This window comes from Mustela nigripes, chromosome 12 (assembly GCF_022355385.1).
Source record: "Mustela nigripes isolate SB6536 chromosome 12, MUSNIG.SB6536, whole genome shotgun sequence".
NCBI classification, from domain to species: Eukaryota; Metazoa; Chordata; class Mammalia; order Carnivora; family Mustelidae; genus Mustela; species Mustela nigripes.
The window spans coordinates 143,488,379-143,509,937 of record NC_081568.1 but is presented as its reverse complement, the minus strand read 5'-3'; the positions used below and the strand labels follow the sequence as shown (position 1 = coordinate 143,509,937).

At 36.4% G+C, this 21,559-nt stretch overlaps 1 protein-coding gene across 4 annotated transcripts in view; it reads left to right on the top strand.

Moving 5' to 3' along the window:
- COMMD10 (COMM domain containing 10) overlaps positions 1 to 21,559 on the top strand; it is a 199,442-nt gene that overhangs the window by 34,148 nt on the left and 143,735 nt on the right. For all 4 annotated transcript variants that reach the window (XM_059416701.1, XM_059416700.1, XM_059416698.1 and 1 more), the window contains one exon: positions 10,346 to 10,456. In XM_059416701.1, the coding sequence (XP_059272684.1) occupies positions 10,346 to 10,456 (111 nt within the window). The remainder of the gene's footprint in view (positions 1 to 10,345; positions 10,457 to 21,559) is intronic.

The window sequence follows — 21,559 nt, the reverse complement described above, 5'->3', positions numbered from 1 at the left end:
TGTATTCTTGGCTGCATGTTTTTCTCGTTTAGTGCTCTGAAAATATCATGCCGGCTCTTTCTGGCCTGCCGGGTCTCTGTGGATAAGTCTGCTGCCAATCTAATATTTTTACCATTGTATGTTACAGACTTCTTTTCCTGGGCTGCTTTCAGGATTTTCTCTTTGTCACTAAGACTTGTAAATTTTACTATTAGGTGACGGAGTCTGGGCCTATTCTTACGGATTTTGAGGGGGGTTGTCTGCACCTCCTGGATTTTGATGCTTGTTCCTTTTGCCATATTGGGGAAATTCTCTCCAATAATTCTCTTCAGTATACCTTCTGCTCCCCTCTCTCTTTCTTCTTCTTCTGGAATCCCAATTATTCTAATGTTGTTTCGTCTTATGGTGTCACTTATCTCTCGAATTTGCCCTCGTGGTCCAGTAGCTGTTTGTCCCTCTTTTACTCAGCTTCTTTATTCTCTGTCATTTGGTCTTCTATATTGCTAATTCTTCTTTCTGCCTCATTTATCTTAGCAGTGAGAACCTCCATTTTTGATTGCACTTCATTAATAGCTTTTTTGATTTCAGCTCGGTTAGATTTTACTTCTTTTATTTCTCCAGAAAGGGCTTTTATATCTCCCAGAGGGTTTCCCTAATATCTTCCATGCCTTTTTCGAGCCCGGCTAGAACCTTGAGAATTGTCATTCTGAACTCTAGATTTGACATATTACCAATGTCTGTGTTGATTAGGTCCCTAGCCTTTGGTACTGCCTCTTGTTCTTTTTTTGTGTTGAATTTTTCCGCCTTGTCATTTTGTCCAGATAAGAGTATATGAAGGAGCAAGTAAAATACTAAGAGGGTGGCAACAACTCCAGGAGAATATGGTTTAACCAAATCAGAAGAGATCCCAAATCGTGAGGGGGGGAGAAAGGGGGAAAAAGAAGTTCAGAAAGAAAAAAAAAAAGAAAAGAAAGAAACAAAAAAGAAAGCGAATAAAGAAAAAATATAAAAAAGGAATATATATATATATGTATATATATATACATATATATATATATTAGATAAACTAGTTAAATGTTAAAAAAAGAAAAGGGTAAAAGTTAAAAAAAATTAGGAGAAGAAGAGAAAAAAAATAGAAAAAGAAGAAAAAGTTAAATTAACTGCAAGACTAAAGAATCATGGGGAGAAAGCCATGAGTTCCATGCTTTACTTTCTCCTCCTCTGGAATTCTGCTGCTCTCCTTGGTATTGAAACTGCACTCCTTGGTAGGTGAACTTGGTCCTGGCTGGATTTCTTGTTGATCTTCTGGGGGAGGGGCCTGTTATAGTGATTCTCAAGTGTCTTTGCCCCAGGTGGAATTGCACCGCCCTTACCAGGGGCCGGGCTGAGTAATTTGCTCAGGTTTGCTTTTGGGAGCTTTTGTCCCCTGAGCAGTTTCCGGAGAGAGGACGGGAATGAAAATGGTAGCCTCCCGGTCTCCGGCCTGGAGGAGCCAAGAGCCCAGGGCCCCACTCCTCAGTGCACCCTCAAAGAACAGTGCCCAATTACTCCCGTCTCCCTAGCCTCTGGCCGCGCTCCGAGCTCACCCAGCCTGCGAACGATTCAAGGTAATCCCGAGCTGGGAGCTCACTTCTCAGCTCTGTCTGTATAACTGGCTTCCCCGTTCTAATACCTGCAAACTCTACGACACTCAGACACCCCTGATCCTTCTGTGACCCTGCGGGACCTGAGGCCACGCTGACCCCGCGTGGGCTTCACCCCGGTGTAGCCTCTGGAGCGATGTCCCTCAGCGGAACAGACTTTTAAAAGTCCTGATTTTGTGCTCTGTTGCTCCACAGCTTGCCGGGAGCCTGCCCCTCCCCCCACGGTCTATCTTCCTGTCGCTTTGGATTCACTTCTGCACAACTCTTACCTTTCAGAACGTGGTTGATTTTCTGTTTCTAGAATTGTTGTTCTTCTTCTCTTATCTCCTCTTGGATATATAGGTGTTTGCAATCTTTAGATAAGCTATCTAGCTGATCTCCTGCTAGCTGAAGTAGTTTTAGCCTGCTACTTCTCCGCCATCTTGACTTCTCCACCAAGTTTGTACCTTTTGATAACCTTCATTCATTTCACCCACCTGCCTCCCCACCATGGCCCTCTACATCTGGCAACTCCAGTCTTTTCTTTGTAGCAATGCGTTTGGTGGTGATTGGTTTTTTAGATTCCGCATATAAGTAAGGTCATACAGTGTGTATTTTTGAGTTTGACTTATTTCATTTATATAATGCCCTCAGGGTTTACCCATGTTGTTGCCAACGTCAGGATTTTCTTCTTTTTTTGTGGTGGAAATAATATTCCTCTGTGTGTATGTATCTCATTTTCTTTAGCCATTCATTGTTCTTGGACATGTAGGTTGTTTTCACAACTTGGCTATTGTAAGTATAGCTGCAGTGGACATGGGGTTATGGGTATCTTCTTGAGTCAGAGGTCTCAGATAAGTAGCCACTTTTTCATAATCACTGAGTCTGATTTCTGGATCATATGTAGTTCTATTTTTAATTTTTTGAGGAACTCCATATTGCTTTCCGTAGCAGCTGTACCAGTTTACATTCTCATCAGCAGTATACAAAGGTTCCCTTTTCTCCACATCCTCACCAACACTTGTTATTTCTTGTGTTTTTGATAGTCATTCCAACAGGTGTGAGGTGACATCTCACTGTGGCTTTGACTTGTATTTCCCCGATGATTACTGATGTCGAATGCCTGTACATATATTTTGGATATTAACCCCTTATCAGATATATGATTTGCAAATATTTTCTCCCATTTGGTGGGTTGTGTTTTCATTTTGTCGATGGTTTCTTTTGCTGTGCGTAAGATTTTTGGTTTTACTCCCACTAGTATATTTTTGTTTATGTTACATTTGCTTTTGGTGTCAAATCCAAAAATTCCTCACCAAGAGTGATGTCAAGGAGCTTACCTTTATGTTTTCTTCTAGGTTTCAGGTCTTATGTTCAAGTCTTTAATTTATTTTGAGTTAGTTTTTGTGTGTGGTGTTAAGATAGTGCTCTGCTTTCATTCTTTTGAATAGGCTGTTCAGTTTTCTCAACTGTTTGTTTATTGAAGAGATTGGACTTTCTCCGTTGTATATTTTTGGCTTCTTTATTGTAAACTAATCGACCATGTATATATGGTCCACATATATGTGGACTCGTTTCTGGACTTTCTTTGTGTTCCATCGATCTACGTGTTTGTTTCTATGCCAATACCATGTTTCAGTTACTATAACTTTGTGATGGAGTTTGAAATCAGGAAGCATGTTGCCTCCAGCTTTGTTCTTTCTTAGGATTGCTTTGGCTATTTGGAGTCTTCTCTGGTTCCATACAAATTTTTAGGATTGTTTGTTTTATTTCTGCGAAAAACCATTGAAGTGAATTTATAGATTGTTTGGGTAGGATGGAGTATTGATTCTGTGATATTGATTCTTTTAATCCACAAGCATGGACTATTTTTCCATATTTTTATGTCTTCATTTCCTTTCATCAGTGTCTTGTGATTTTCAGTGTACAGGTCTTTCACCTCCTTGGTTAAATTTATTTCTAGGTATTTTATTCTTTTAATGCTATCGTGAATGGGATTGTCTTCTTAATTTCTTTCTGATAGTTCATTATTATTGTGTAGAATTGTAGTAAATTTTTATATGTTGATTTTGTGTCACACACCTTTCTTGAATTCATTTATTAATTCCAAGGATTATTTGGTGGAGTTGTTAGGATTTTCTGTATATAAAATCTTACCATTTGCACTGGCAGTTTTATATGTTCCTTTCTGATCTGGATACTAATTTTTTTTTTTTTTCTGGCCTAATCACTCTGGCTAGGACTTCCAGTATTTTGTTGAGTAAAAGTGGCAAGAGTGGCCATCCTTGTCTTATTCTTGATCTTAGAGGAAAAATAATCAACATTTCACCATTGAGTATGATGTTAGCTGTGGGCTTGACATATCTAGCCTTTATTATGCTGAGGTATCTTCTCCCTGTACCCAGTCTTTTGAGAGTTGTTTTGTTTTGTTTTTATCATAAATGGATGTTGAATTTTGTCAGATGTTTTTTCTGTATCTTTTGAGATGATTATATGATTTTTATCTTTGATTTTCTTAATGTGGTATATAGCACATAGATTGATATGTGGGTGTTAAACCATCCTTGTGTCCTTGGAATAAATGCCACTTGATCATGGTGTATGGTCCTTCTAATGTATTGTTGAATTTGTTTTGGTAATATTTTGTTGAGGATTTCTGCATCAGTGTTTATCAAGGATATTGGCCTGTAATTTTCTTTTCTTGTGGTTCCTTTGTCTGGTTTTTGTATTGATAATATGGGCCTTGTAAAATGAGTTTGGAAGAATTACATCTTTTGTTTTGGGGAAGAATTTGGGAAGGACTGGTATTTATTCTTCTGTAAATATTTGGTAGAATTCACCAGTGAAGCCATCTGGTCCTGTACTTTTGTTTGTTGGGAAGTTTTTGATTAGTGATTCAATCTCCTTATTAGGAATTTGTCTGTTCAGATTTTCTGTTTGTTTATTTATTTATTTATTTGTGATTCAACCTTGATAGGTTGTATGTTTCTAGGAATTTATCTGTTTCTTATAGTGTGTCCAGTTTGTTGGCATGTAATTGTTCATAGTATTCTTTTATGGTCTTTTCTATTTCCGTGGTATTGGTTGTAATGTCTCCTCTTTCATTTCTGATTTTATTTGATTGTTTTCTCCCCTGCCCCCTTTTTTTTTTTGGTGAGTCTAGCTAAAGGTTTGTTAATTTTTGTTTATCTTTTCAAAAAAAAGCTCAAATCAGTGAATCATGTAACACTTGGGGCATCTGGGTGGCTCAGTTGGTTGGGTGTCTGCCTCTGGCTTAGGTCGTGATCCTGGGGTCCTAGGATCGGGCTCCACATCAGGCTCCTTGCTCAATGGGAAGCCTGCTTCTCCCTCTGCCTGCTGTTCCCCCTGCTTGTGTTCTCTCTCACTCTCAGATAAATGAGTAAAATCTTAAAAAAAAACAAAAACAAAAACAAACATGTAAACTAACGAGGTACTGTATGGTGACTAACATAACAATTTAAAAAATTAAAGAAAAAACCACTTAGCTTTTAGTTTGATCTTTTTAAATTAATATTTTTAGTTTCTATTTATTTATTTCTAATATTTATTTTTTCCATCTTTCTGCTTACTTTGGGTTTTGTTTGTTCTTTTTCTAGCTGTGGTGTAAAGAAAGTTGGGTTGTTTGAGATCTTTTTTGTTTATCGGTGCAGGCATTTATTGATATGACATCATTCTTAGAACTGTTTTTGTGGCATCCGAGAAATTTTGGTATGCTGTATTTTCAATTTAATTTGTTGCGAAATAGTTTTTTTTTTAGTTCTCTTTGATTTCTTCTTTGATACATGGCTGCTAACATTGCGTTATGTTTTGATTCTCCAAAATCGATATGCTTTTTTTTTTTCATACAGAGCCCTAAGATAGTTGTTCTTTGTGTTTTGTTGAGAGTTTGTACATATTGTGTGTGGAAAGGTGTTTTTCTTTTTTTTTAGGTGCATAGTCCTTAATACCAGAAGTCACTTTCTTAAATTGGCAACTTCATAGAATTAAGCAGTCAGAAGTGGTTAAGAAAAAATTTGTGGAGCAAGTATCTAGCTAAGCTTTACAAATAGGTTTATGTTCTTATATGAAACATTTAGTCAGCTGCTTAATTTTTGTATTTCATTAGAGTAAATAGAGGTGTATAGTTTCTGTAATTAGCTATACGGAAGTGAAATTTTTGCTTATGGTATTTTCTAGTTATAAAGTAAATGGTGGCTTATAGCAATGGAATATAGATAGTGTTTTCTATTTTAACAGTTACAGCCCTAATTTTATGTGTTTTCATGATTTATTATGATAAATAATAAAATGTTTCATGAATACCTATGCACATAGTTCCTAAAAATCGTTCAGTATTTCTGAGTAGTATTTTTCTAACTATAGATAGCCTGAAATGTTAGTGGTTTAGTGGGTAATGAAATCAGTTTAGAGGGTTTCCAAATAGCATTTTCAAAATGAAACATAATAAAGCTTGTTAAAGAACATGGCTCCAGGAAAAAAATTTCTGTGGAACTTCAGGTTGTGTATATCAGTTTGCAACATAGAAAGTATTTTTTACTGTGTTGTATGGTTCAAACAGTGACTATTCCTTTAGAGCACCTCACTAGTTAAAATCTGGTGTAAAACTTTACATTTTCTTTTTCCATTTAAAAGGGTTAATATTGGGGTGCCCGGGTGGCTCAGTGGGTTTAAACCTCTGCCTTCATCTCAGGTCATGATCTCGGGGTCCTGGGATCCAGCCCCACCCACATCCGGCTCTCTGCTTAGGGGAGCCTGCTCCCCCTCTGCCCCCGCCCCACCTGCTGCGCTGCCTACTTGTGATTTCTCTGTCAAATAAATAAAATTTTTTAAAAAATAAAAATAAAAGGGTTAATATAATCATAATTTTGGATGATTTTGTGTGAGCTTGGAATTGTGGTTTACAAAGCACTTATGAGAATTTAGGCTTGTGCTGAGATCATTACATGGAAATATGAGATAGAATGAAGAAGTCATATGTATAATGGATTATTTTAAGTCATTATATTTTGAACTGACATCTTGGTAACATCAAGTAAGAAGTAATGTTAGTGAGATGGGTAAGAACTATCACTTAAACAGTTTGGATTGGGTTGAAAAACATTAAAAATATCAGTGTCTTATTTTTCTTGTGTTTTATGTTATTTTGATGACATTTAAATCTAAGAGGTTAAGATATAAGGACTCTCAGATTTAAATCTGAGTATGAAATAAGAAAACAAATATTAAAATGGTTCCTGGTATTTTAATACACTATCTGCTGTACACAAGGCAACATTTTATTTTAAATAGAAGCAAATATAGTCGAGCTTATGTAAGTCAAAAATGCTATACTAGATTGACTTTTTTTTAAGATTTTTTTTTTATTTATTTGACAGAGATCACAAGTACGCAGAGAGGCAGGCAGAGAGTGGAGGAAGCAAGCTCCCTCCTATGCCCCTGCGGGCACAGAAGAGACCCCTGCGGGGCTACATCCCAGGACCCTGGGATCACGACCTGAGCCAAAGGCAGAGGCTTTAACCCACTGAGCCACCCAGGCGCCCCTAGATTTACTTGTTTTATATGTAATTAAAATATTGACGACCATTGGATTTGTTTCTTAGTTGTGAGTCACAAAGGAATAATGATTCAATAGTATACTATACAGTTTTCACCTATGCAATGGGATTTTGCTTACTCTTATTTCTATTATTAGTGCCAGTTAAAGACACAGCCAACAATATAGTGGTATGTTATAAACAATGTGAGGAATGACTTCTTTCTTAGCGTTTCTTTGTTTGTTTATTTTTTTAGGACATTTATGTTTTTGAAGTGTATGTGTCACTTATTTTTCCTGATGTTCCTCCATTTTTCTTTTTCTTTTGTTTCTTCATAATCAAATGGAGGTTATGATTTTTTGGCTAGAAAGCTACATCAGTGGTGTTGTGGTCTTTGTAAGGTATCATGGGCAGAGACACGGAATCTTGTGTTGCGCATTTGGACGATACTGATTTTGACCTCTGGTTAAGATCTTTGTTTTCTTCACTGCATAATGATGTTTTTCTTTTCTAACTGACAAGCGGGAGTGGGTGGAGACTTCTGTGATTTTGCATTTCAAACCAAACTTTTCTGGACTGAGTATCCATTTAGTATCCACTGATGATTTTTAATTGAATTAATTTCTTAGAGAAGTTTTTATTTTGATTTTTATGTAATTTTAAACTTAGAGAAAAACTGCAATATTAATATAAGAAACTTTTCTATCTTCTTTGTTCCCAATTTGCCAATTGTTTACATTTTACATATTTAAACTGTAAAATGAGTATGAGTCCCTGTCTCAAGCAGTATTGATTTTCTTTGTCTCCTACTTTCACTTCAGAGGGTTTATTTGTTTTCTTTTTCTTACTCTGTGTAGTTGTACAGAATTCTTTTATAATTCTTGTTCTTTCTGCATTCCCTCTTCATTTAAAGTTGCTGAATACTGATCATTTTCTGAGAGATTTTATGAGTGGGTGTGCATATGTGCATCTATATACATATGAACTTAGCAATCTTATTCACTACTTAAATTGTTCTTTAAAATGGGTATGGGACAAATATTTTTAAATCACAAGGTTGCATAGAAAAGGCTCTAGAGTTAAGGAAGCCAATCCACCAGCTCATTTTGTCATGACTCTTAAAAATTACCTTTCCTTGGGGTGCCAGGGTGGCTCTGTCATTATGGGCTTTGGCTCAGGTCATGATCCCAGGGTCCTGGGATCAAACCCCACATGGGTCTTCCCACTTGGCAGGAAGCCTGCTTCTCCCTCTCTGGCGGTCTCTCTCTGTCAAATAAGTAAATAAAACCTTTTTTTAAAAAATTACCTTTCCTTGTGAGTATTCTTTGATTTAATTCAATTCAACAGATATAGAATGGCTGCTATGTTTAAAAGATACCGTAAGAAGAATCAAGTAGTTAAAATGACTTAAATTTATAGTACTTTGAAGTTTCCGAAACATCTTTGAATATGCATTTTCTTAATTGTTATTACCGATAACTCAGGAAGGTAGATAGTTCAGATAGATTTATTCCCATTTTAAATGAAGAAATTGAGGTCTTGAAAGATTGTGACTTAACCCTGGGCCCAGTGAGTGACAGCTGAAGCATGAACCAAAGTATAAGCTCAGGGTTCTTGTAAATTCTCCTGTACTCCCTTTATGCAGTGACTAAGGATGCATTAGTTTATGCAAATTCCTGGCCACAATGAGGGTATGTTTTAATTCATTCACTTAGTATTTTAAATGTTTCAAGGTCTGGGATAGGATCAGTAAAATAAGATCAAGACAGTGTCTCATAGGTTCATATAGTAGCATATGAGTAAGGTGCTTTTCGATTTAAGACAGTGACACATATCAAAATGCTTGGGTATATGAGAGTGGTTACAGCATGCTTTTTCTTGATTCATTGGTGGGTCTTTTAAACATGTGTGTTGAAAGTAGTGCTGGGCTGGGATTAGAGACTCCCACTTACTGTGATCTGTGAGTAAGATCAGTACATTCAGGATCCTTACTTAATATGCACCATTAAATTGATGTTTTCCTTACGGGATTGTGGATTTTGTCCGTGCAACATCTTCCCTCTTTTTACCATTACCTCTCAAAGGTTCAGTGCCAGAAAGAGCAGGACTGTATCTTTATTTTCTCATCACATCCTCTCTTGAATAGATCATACTTTCATTGCTGTCTTTCCAGTTTGGCTCTGACTCACTGCTGTGATTCTAGCTGTTGAACAGTCTTTCAAGTTAGCAGTTAGTATTCTGGTTAAGTAAAAATTGTCACGAGGGTGCCATTCTTAGTAGTGTAGCTAGGGCAGTTTTACTAAATCAGTTATTAGGCCCCTTTTGTCAGAGGCATATAACGATTGCATGTCATAGCCCTCCCTAAATATTGATAATTGAGATTTACTGGAAATTCAGTCTGAAACTTTATTATACTTCTAGTTTTGAGTTTAGAGAAACCAAACGCCAATAAAGCGACATTTGTACTGTTTTAATATTTTAGAAGAAAACTTAAACTGTTGTAGTCTGTCTTTACTATTTTTGCCTTACCTGATTAAATTTTGCTGTTGTGTTAATAAGTTCAAAGGAAATGTTCTAATTAGTTTTTGTCGTAACTGGGAACCATAAGTTAGAGTACTTTGGAAAGTATGATAACACCTGCTCACTAGTAAATATCAATTCTTTGTCTGGCTCTTTTCCAGTCTCACTAACTGTGTCTAAATGTGTGAACCTCTTACCATCTGGGTACTTCAATTTTCTTCTAAATTTAAACAAAAAGTCTTCCCTATATTCTACCTAATACAGTTTTGAAAAATAATGGGAGGTCATTAAAGTGCTAGCTAAAATCTAACTATTTAGAAATCATTGGCTTTAAATATATACTACCTTAAAATACTAATTTACTACTTAAAAGCCGTTGACTCTTTTATTGCTTAGTCTTTCATTGCTTAGTCTAAGACCTCTATTTTTAGAATACAGTGTATTTGAAGACCGAGCTTCATTGTTGAATTTGACAGGCATGGCATAAGGCCAGTGTGATGAGCCCAAAGGGAGAATTTGCAGAATATGCAGGTTGAAGGAGCCCTGGGACTGACTTTCCACGAAGTCTACGCTATCTGTGTTCATTCCCATGGATGGGAGATTTGCTTCAAGTTGACTGTTGTCTTCCTTTTGTACCATCTGATTCCAGTCTGCACTTGTCTTTTATAGCTCGAGACCGTCGGATGGCAGCTTAACCTTCAGATGGCTCACTCTGCTCAGGCGAAACTGAAGTCTCCTCAGGCTGTATTACAGCTAGGAGTGAGCAATGAAGATTCCAAGGTAAGACATGGTATCTCACTGAAATGGTGTATTTTGTTTACTAGGTCTTGTACTTTATTGTTAGCAGGGTCTTTGCCCTCTGGATTGAAAAGTTAAACACATTTAAATTAAATAAGGATTAATGAATTGACCGATCTTTATTTGTGACAGTTTTTGATATCACATTGGCTTATTGCTTTATTATTCCTTTGAAGAAGTATCTTGTCTTGCAAGGTACCTCTCTTGCAAGAGCATTTCATAGTATCACCTTTTAAATTCTGCAAAGGGTAAACTTGGTAATGCCAGATAAAAGTAAGATTTTTAATGATTCAGATACTTGTGGATATTTCTGGGTGTTTTAAGCTGCATATATATGGTAGAGGGAATGTTGTTGCCTAATCAACACCTGGATTATGAATGTAACGTGAATTGTATATTTGTGTGTGTGTGTGTGTGTGTGTGTGTGTGTGTCACTTGTGTGCATGTGTTTAAATCCCAGTTCTTGCAAGATAGAATTTGGGATTCGTTTTTGCTTTTTTTAAACTACTTGATGATTTCTCCTTTAGTGTTAATTTCAGGAAGTTTAAACACGTTACCAAGTTTAAAGAGTTGTCATGGAGTTTTTTGTTTGTTTGTTTGTTTTTTACTATAGCATATAGAGAAATATATATTTAAGATATTGATAAAAGATATTGTATTTTTATTGTAATTAATTGTGTTTCTAAGATAGATAAAGTGAGGTAACTTTTTCTCCCTAAATGAAGGAGACTTTGCTTCATTTTAAGACAAAACAGAGGTGATAATGAGGTAGAAAGATCCGAGGAAGGACAGATGACTATGTCTGGATGTGATCAGAGAATGAGGGGAGAATGTTATTGCTTATAATGGGCATTGAAAGATGGGATACTTATTTGTTGGAACTTTTATGATGTGTTATATCATGCACATTTTTGTCTTCCATATGGGTGAGACCAAACCTGGCCCACGTTCCATGTCTACAGAGTTTTAGGCAGTCGAATTGGGTCTCACTGCATATAATTAATTAATTCATTGCAGTGTGCCGAAGTATTTCATTTCACACATTTTAAGTTGGTAAATATAATACAGATAATAATATGTAAAATAATATAAATTTAGTGGTTAAGAGTTGCACTGACTAGTATATATGATCTAGTATATATAGTATTTATGGTACTAGTATATATATTTAGTAGCAATGTAGCTTGGGGCAACACCTTAATCTCTGAGTGGGGCAACACTCATAATCTTTATGGGTGTCAGTTTCTTCACCTATAAAATGGGGGTAATATTACCTGTCTCACAGGGTTTATGTGAAGAATAGGTACCCAATGTATGTAGTTCTTAGTTCAATGCCTAATACTAGGTAGATGCTCAAAAATTGCAGGCCACTACCATCATCGTCATCATTATCATCATCAATAAAATGTTCTTTGGCCACTGAATAAATAAAAATTTTTTTTTAAACTAAAGCTGACAATAAACTTTTTTTTACTAATGGAATTAATTTCCCTTTTTTTTACTTTCTTCCCCTGTTTTAGTTCTTGATTATGTTTTTCATATTTAGGCTAACTGGGAGTTGGGGAGGCAAAGGACAGCCTGGAAAGTCCTTTTTTTCTTCTCACGAACTAGGCAGGGAAGGCATTCCCTTAGGTTTAGCATAATAATCTGGAACTCCTTGGTGTAGACTAGGACTATTCTGCGTGAAAACATACGTATGTACATGGGTACATTGTACATTCTTACACACATGCATACATTCTCCAAGGGGCCTTACCCCTTGACTGTTGTATTTCTCATGACTACCATATGTTATGTCTGAGTAGCTAAATGCAAATTATAGGTGGGACGGATGCTATTTTGATCATATATTGGGTAGAATCTAAGTATTACGGTTTAGGCATTGCTTGACTATGGGATGCCTGAGTCCTCCCAGCTCCTTTATTATGTCTTCAAAATATGTTTGTATGTCAGTTATATTTTTAGGCAGATGTGAAATTCAACTCATTGGCGAGAGAGGCCTGAGTGCATTAGATTTTCCTGTGCATTGCTAGTTTGAAATTTTGAATGAACCTTTGGTTATCTTTAACAACTTGTAGAGCTAGAAAACCATTTTCTTTTTTTTAAAGATTTTTATTTATTATTTGACAGAGATCACAAGTACCATAGCTAATTGGGTAAATACCCCAAATGAGATTCTGATGTTTCTATAGCAATTGCTATCTTATTATTCCACTTACAGAGGATGTCATATTATAAGTAGAGATAAATATATGATGAACTAACATTCTATATTCTGCAACTTATGAGACATAGGTAATTCTGAAGAACATTAAATTGTAGGTATGCATGCATATAGTTGATCATAAAAATGGCCTTGGTTCTTTACTTTTCCCATGGAGTCAGGGTCTATGTCCAGGTCCCTTGAATATGGATTTATGACTTGCTTTGGACAAAAAGGTAGGCAGAGAGGCAGGCAGAGAGAGAGAGAGGAGGAAGCAGGCTCTCCGCCGAGCAGAAAGCCCGATGCGGGACTCCATCCCAGGACCCCAAGACCATGACCCGAGCCGAAGGCAGAGGCCCAGCCCACTGAGCCACCCAGGCACCCCTAGAGAACCATTTTTATGGGCAAACAGACCCTTGGGAAGAAGAGCAGCGGCACACAAAAGCAAAGGATACCATGTCAGGCTCTTTGCTCAGTGGGGAATCTGCTTCTCCCTCGCCCTCTGTGCTCTGTCTTGCTCTCTCTGAAATAAAGCTTAAAAGCATTAAAGGATATTTTCATTTTGTATGCAGATTTAAGTGAACCTCTTTGTCCATATTGCCCATCTTCCCTATAGCATTGTGGGGATTTCGCTGCTGTTTCTTTGATCTGCTAAACAGAAGACACTAAATGAAGTGTCTTGCCCCCTGTCAGCCTGGACAGACACTTGTCATTTCCAGGTGCTGTGTGTCCTAACTCTAAGGAACAGTTGACAGCTTTATCTCTCTGTTCTTTCATTGAGCTGCTGCTGGGAAATGTGCTTTTTGTTTTTGTTGTTTTCATTCTCTTTTGTATGATCTGGTACACTATTCTTTGTACTTAAATGAGAGTTTGGGAATTCTTGAGCTGTTGGAATATTAGATGAAAGGGACAGGAATATGGAAGATGTTTTAAAAGCCACGTTTGTTAAAAGAAGGCAGAGCTTTTATTCAAAGAACCATGAAAAGCTAACACCGGTTAATTTATGATGCAAAGTGTCTTAGAATACAGTTTCCATATGATGAAATTGGCATTTGTTTGAAACAGGAAGCAGCAAATAAAATTCTTTTAAGTGTGTATGACCCAGAGCAGATATCCTGAAAATATACATGCATTGACATAATTCTGAGAGGACTAGTCAGTAAAAAATCATGAGAGAGACTATTTTTGATGGTGTTTACTTTTGAGCTGCTGAACTGAAAACTTCCTGTAATTCACCAAAGTGTGTGGTTTCTAAGAGTCTTTCTTCTCATTCGCTTCCAACGTACACATGAGAAGTGTAGCCTGCAGTGAAGTTTTAATTGCTATCACGTTAGATAGCATTGTTGTACTGGTCTCGTTTCTCTTGGAACATTCTTGTCTCAAGGCTTTCCTGTTTTGCTACTAATTTTATCATGAAAACTGGGTGATTGTAGCTTTTCCTACAGTATTTTGATATATATTCTTCTTGTTTGCAGTTAATTGTCTTAGTGTTTCTCTGCTGTATTTAGCAAAGTAAGATTATTTTTCTGTTCTGAGATACCTCAAAATGAAGGTTTTTTGTTTTTTTTTTTTGTTTGTTTTTTCATTAGAGGGCAGTAGAGCTCTTTGCTTACCTAACCTCTGGCATTTACAGTGTTATTTGAAATAACATTCAAAATAATGTGTGAAGTCAGTAGTTGTGGGAAATGCTAAGTGTTCACATTTCTAATCTGTATATAACAATAGAGTTCTCTTGTTTCCATCAACAAAATTAATGCCTATTAATCAGATATGTACAGAACAAATAAATGAAATCATTATGACTTCATTGTTTGTTAATTTTTTTATGATTATTTGCCAAAATGCAATTTATTAAAAAGCCTTCAACAGTATTGACATTTTTGTTACATTCTGTCACTTGAATTAATTTCTTTATGAGAAAAGAGAACCAAATAATTCCCTAATGGCTCTAATAAGTTTTATAGTGTAACTAGTTCCAGGCTAATTATAGACAGTTGGAGTTTCTTTATTTATAGAGAATAGCAATTTTATACTTAAGAAACATTGATAATTGTGAATATTCCAAACACTTTAACTTTGAATATTTTAAAAACACTGAAATATTTAAATTTTGCTATTAAGTGTGCATTATTGCATTTTACCCAATAACTTTGCAATTACATCATATTTTGTTAGTACAGTGGTTCTGAATTTTTTTGGTACATCTTTTAAGAAAGAATCTTTGTGTTTCATTCTTTTCTCCTTTTGAAACAACTGGGATGAAAATCACCTTGAAAGGGAACTGTCATTTATTTACCTTAATGTTAAGTTGGATTATGTTTAGGTTGCACGTGGTACTTTATGGATGGGTAATTATGATTGCAGCTGAGTTTAGGATTTTCAGTACCAGTTTTTTGAGTTAGAGACCTTTATTCTTATCTCCAGAATGGATGGCAAATTCTATTTAGAATGAAGAAAAAGGAGGGAAAACCCTGTTTTAGTGCTTACCCTCTGCTAGGCATGATCTCTCCTCCATTAAACTACATCTTTGAGGTGTGAATTCTTATTACTATCAGTATTTTATAAAAAGGCTGAGAAATGGAAACAAATATGCCTTAAATTATTCCCTCAGGTTGTACAACTGAAAAACAGTAGAACTAGGATTTAAAACCAGACAATTTTACTTCAGAGCCCTGTGCTTTATTCATTGCTAAGATACTATATCTTTTCGCTTGTTTAATAATTTAGTAGTTGGTCCTGTGAGAAGTATATATGTTTGAGGGTGCTGAAAGCTGTTCCTTTTTAAAAAATTAATTAATTTACTTGAGAGAGAGAGAGAAAAGGAGGGGCAGAGAGAGCGGAAGAGAGAGAAAAGGGGGGGGCAGAGGAAGAGGGATAGGGAGAGACAATCCCAGGCAGACTCTGTGCTGAGCATGGAGCCCAGCTGGAGGCTCGATACTAGGACCCTGATACCACGACCTGAGTGGAAACCTGGAGTCAGACCCTTAACCTGCCATGCCACGCAGGCGCCCTGAAAGAAAGACAAGGCAAAGAATGTCTTATCGTTGTTGGTTGTTGTTCTCCATAAAGTGATAGGTATGCGTATTCTAAATTTCCGTTTCTGTTTCTTTGTTTAAGTTGAAGTAATTTTACACTTTAAGTGAATGAGAGATACTACTACACACTTTCACACAGTAAGTAAAGTTGCGTGTTTGGATGTTACCTCCGTTCAGCAGAGGCTCCATTTATCAGCACTCTTCACTCTCACAGCTGCGTGGCATCATTGGTGTTGGCACCTCATGAACAAGGAAGTAGGCCATGTCATTGAAAAGAAAACATCCTTAGATCTGTTTATGACAGATATCTTAGAAGAAGATATGTATATTGTTCAAATTATGGACTCTTGTAGTAGAAATTTAAAGTAGTTTGATTTCCTTTAAAGTGATGTTTGTACTGACTGATTTTGAAGGACCTTCAAATTTCTCTGAGCTACTCTAATAAGCAGGTCTGAATTTTACAACTATTGTACTTTCTACAAATCTAATCTACACAGTGAATACATTTCAGCGTGTTCCCTTGATAATTTTTGTTTATTTTTCTCTTGTATCATAGCTGTATTTTTATAATGGACATTTTTGGAAAATACAGGGGGAAAAGTGGATTAAAACAAGGTATAGTTCTAATACCCACAACATTTGTTTGGTTTTGCTCTAGGACCTTCCAGTTTTTGTTTTGTTTTCCTATGGAACTCTTAACTTCTGAGTGGTTTTTTAAAAAATAGTGATTACATTTGGTTGAAGCACAGAAATTGAGGTTTCACTATTATTGTTCAGTACTCGGTATGGTTATGAGAAGATAATCTCATTTGTTGGAATTTTTTCCCATTTTGATAAGAAGCAGTTTTTACCTTTTCTATGACATGCTCTCTGTGATCTGAAGAAACAGTCTATAAAGTCTTGGGCTTTTTACTCACTGATTTTGATGAGCAGTTTTATAAAATGAGCTTTGCCTCTGGCAGTTCCATATCAAGATACTAATTCTCATTTGTACAATATGGGATGTTATTTAGGGTTCCAAAAATTTTGAAGACATGTCAGTGGTTTTTCTTCTCTAATCAAATGATTGATAAATATTGATTGTCTTTCTTTTTAAAAAATTATGGATTTTCTTAATTACTGAAGTTATGTATGTTTATTATAGAAAACTTGAAAATTCCAGAGATATAAAGAGAATCTCATAGATTGACCCCCAGGACGTAGCCAGTCTATTCGATCTCTTTTATTTTGGTGTTTATTCTCCAAATACTTTATTTTGAGAGTGGAATCATATGAATTCTTTGATTTTATGTATAACTGCTTTTTTCACAAATCACGCAAAACCTCTTCCACATCGCTTCAAACTTACCATATATGTATTTTAAATGACTCTGTCATGCTTTGGCTATGACATACTATGATTTTGTGACAGTTCCTTTATTGTCAGATAATGGGTTTGTTTCCAGTATTTTCCTATTGTGATAAACATCTTTGTGTATATTGAGTAGGTGCTTAACAAACATGTACTGAATGATCGATGAATGAATTAAATGAATGAAGGAAGCCTCCTTGGTATAAAAGGTTGTTCTCCAGGAGTATAATTAGTAGATGAAAGGTCATAACCTAAAAGAAGGTCCTTTTAGTTTCATAAATGGCTTTCCATAATTCTTTTGCAAACACACACAGAAACTCAAAGGTCGTATCCAAAGAATTTAAGAGCTTTTAGAGAAGAGTGTAACATTACCATCTTAAATACAGATTCTTTGATTACTGGTTAATTACTTTGGATAATTTTAGGGGACCAGTGAAAAGCTCAGGTACTTCTGTAATTTTAGAGAGCCCTCTATTTTATAATTTCTGTTTTCCAGTAGTGTACAAATTAAAAAGCTTTCATTATACGTGTTTTATTTTATTATAGAACATGCAGAAGCAATTTGATCAAATACTCCGGCCGTTAGGGAAAATAGAATCAACCCTTATTTGTGAGATAATTGCCCAGATACTCTGGGAAGAAAGCCTGGCTCTTTGGAATCGAATTTATTTAAGTATCACTAAAGCTTTGTGGCTCTAGTTTTCTGATTCTTAATTTTGTTTTGTGTCCTTTTTCATTGTAATCAATTTCTCAAATATAGTGCCCTTCAGGTGTTGTATTTTCTATATAAAAGCAATACAAAATGTTTTTCCTCAATTTAGTATATATATTTTTTTAGTTCTGTGTCAGTGGGACTTTCTAAAAGACTTTATGTATATAAGTACCTCGATGTGTTCTGATCATGTATGTAGAGCTCCTTGATATCATAGCGAACCCCCTTGTGTCTGAGAGTGAGTGTGTGTGTGTTAAACTTTCACATTTCAGGCTCCCTAATGGAAACTCTGCATTTATCCATGGTAAGACTTTATAAGCTAAAAAAAATATTGTTTTGGACACTATCTTTGATGGGTAAAGACAAGCAGAATATTGATACACAATTAGAGTGTGATAGAATTGAGTATTCATGTGGAGGAAGTGATAAAAGAGTCTTGGAGGAGAAAATCCTTTTTAAAAATACTCCAGAAAGTTCATACATTTGAGAATTAAAATACCACCTTTTTACTAACATTCTTTTGAAAAATGTTGTGGGATTCCAAAGTAGGGAAACAAATAATACCACCCTTGTTTGTCTTTCCTATCCTTGTAAGCTTTTTTTAACTTTTTATATCCAGAGGCAATTGATAATTATAGTATTTCACAGACCTAGTAGAACATATTTAGAAATACCTTTACATTTTGTTTAATGTATTTCTGTGGATTAGAAATGACAATAATGGAAACCTGTGGTTTAAGTATTTTGAAATAAAAGTGTTTATAATGAATTAGAAAGCTGAGCAAATAAAATGCAGTTTCATAAATTAAACAGTAACTTTAGGCAGTAAACTTAAGGCAGACACTTAACATCAAAACACTTTAAATAGCTCAAATTCCATTCAAGAAATATTTATTAAACATTGCCTGTGTAGGAAATACTAGACAAGGTATTACTGAGATGGAGAGTTTTATTTTTCATCATGGAGCTTCTGTTCTAGCAAGCCAGGAAATAGAAGTTTAGTGATTACTACAGAAGGAAATATATGGAGCTCTGGAAACTGACAGCAAGGAGTTACAGACTGTAACAAGTTGGGGAGTTACAAATGAGGAAAAAAGCACATGAAAAAGGATAGAGACTTACCTTTTAAGTGTATGGAGTATGACATAGCTCTGATATCCAGGTAGAGATGGTTGGCCATTGGGGCTTGGGAGAAATTATAGACTAGAAATTGAGATTTGGAAATCGTTAAGGTTTAGATTATAGTTTCAGTCATGAGACTGGAGGAGATCAATCACTTAGGGACAGAATATAGAAATTTATGAGCTCCTAAATTTAAAAGGCCAGTAGAGCTTATGACAGTGATTGGAAAGGAACAGCCAGAGACTGAAGGAAGAACATTTCTTGGAGAATGAATTATGTCACATGCCGCTAAGGGGTAGAAGAGAAATAAATAAATAAATAATCTCATCTCCCCCTCACAGCTATGAATTAGGTGCTAATATTTCCCCTAGTTTGCTCAGTGGTTAAATCTCAGTACCTAGGTTGGGTCCTAGAAACTGACAGAGTCAAGATTTGAATCCAGGTCCATCTCACTTAATAACCTGAACTTATAATTAGCTATTCTGTGGTTAAAAAAAAAAAAAAATGAATTTAGTGACATGGGGATTATTGGTGAGCACTGTCTGGGGCCAGGAGGAGATGTTTAAGTGGAAGGCAGTGTGGAATGCTGTTGAGGGATCAGGAATCAGATAAGTGAGTGACCAATTTGATTGGTTGGACTTCTCTGATAACTTTGACAATTGTAATCTCAGTTACATTTGAGAAGAAGTAGAAATCTGATTGGAGGGGCGCGTGGGTGGCTCAGTGGGTTAAAGCCTCTGCCTTCAGCTCAGGTTATGATCCCAGGGTCCTGGGATCGAGCCCCGCATTGGGCTCTCTGCTCAGCGGGGAGCCTACTTCCCCCTCTCTCTTTGCTTGCCTCTCTGCCTATTGGTGATTTCTGTCTGTCAAATAAATAAATAAAATCTTTAAAAAAAAAAAAAGAAATCTGATTGGATTAAATTGAGAGAATTGGGGATTAAATTGGGGACACCAAGTGTAAGACTTCATCTAAGTAACTCTTTCAAGAAGCACAGAGATAGGACAGTCCGTGTCGGGGGTGTGGATTTAGTGAGTGCTGAAGGGAGAGGAGGTTGGCATGTTGCAGATCCGTCAGGGGAGAAATGGCTAACGTAGGATAGAGAGGGCTATAATTACCTGGAGAAAGTGAGAAGATCCAGAGCCAGATGGAAGGGTTGGACTGTGATGGGAGTGGGAACCTACCGTTTGTTGTAATAGGAAGTAAGGAAGAATGTGGGTGAGGTAGGTAGTTTTGGGTGTTAGAAGAAGAAGTTGTGTCTCTGATTGCTTCTGTTTTCTCCAGGCAGTCATTTGTTGGGAGAATGGGTAGGTCTAGGAGGCTTGAGAACAGAGTAGAAAGTATGAAAGAGTTTGTATACGGGGAAAATGAATGAACTAGTTATTTTAGTCTACTTTGCTGTGTTGGACAGTGCTGATTGCCCATTTGAGATTTGTGGCCATGGATTTAAAATGAGAACTGTTAGAAGGTTGCACATTTTTCTTGATCCATTTTTCGTTGCTTTGGTCTAGAGGTAGAATAGATGGATAATTGGATTTAAGCAGGGTTTCATCTTTGCCTGGTGTTATCAGATGAGGGGGAGAAGGGAGAAAGGATGGCAGACACACACATACACATGTGAGTGGTTCTAAATGGGTCAGGTGGAAAGTGAGGCTATGGTATGGGTTGGGGGTGGGGTGATGGAGGGGAACTGGCTGGAAACAGCTGGAATCCTGGACCATAGCCTCCCTAGAGTAGTTTGTGGTACAGAGGACTCCCAGAGGGACATATTAGTTCCAGGATCACTCGGGGCTTTTTTTCATTTGAATCTTCAGACTTCTGTGGCTTGCTAGTGTATATTGTATCCTTTAAGAGGGAAAAGTAGATGAAAGTAAGACTTAATATCTGCTCTTGTCTTAACTTTTATCCTTGCATCCATTTGGAAACTGAAGTGGTCTAAATATATAAAGATTTGCTCTAGGTCGTAGGGTGGCTACTCCTTGATCTGTTGCTTTCCTGGTTGATGACATACCCAGCACCTGTAGGAAAATACTGGAGTCATTCATAACAAACCCTTTAGACCAATGATACTATAGCTAGAAATCAATTAAAATGTGAATGTTTTATATCTCAATTGAATTTATTGGTTTTTGAATATCTTTGGTGATATTCTGAATTGCTTTTCTAAATCTAGTATTTTAATTTTAGGATGGCATTATAAATTTTATTTTTATATTTTTCAAAGATTTTATTTATTTGTCAGAGAGAGGGCACAAGGAGGGGGAGAGTCAGGCAGATGGAGAAGCAGGAAAGAGGGAGAAGCAGGCCCCCTGCTGGGCAAGGAGCCCGATTTGGGGCTCAATCCCAGGACCCTGAGATCGTGACCTGAGCTGAAGGCAGACACTTAACCCACTGAGCAACCCAGGCACCTGGCATTATAAATTTTAGATTTAGGACACAGTAAAGATGGCCAGATTAGGTTTTTCTCATAAGTAAATTACATTGTTGAATATTCAATCAGTCATAATAATTTTGGCACAAAAAGGAGTTGACAAACACTTTTCTTTCCTGGCCTAGCTTTTTTTTTTTAAGTTTTATTTATTTATTTGAAAGAGAGAGTGCAGGAGAGAGAGAGCAGGCATACAAGCTGGGGAAGAGGCAGAGGGAGAAGAGAAGCAGGCTCCC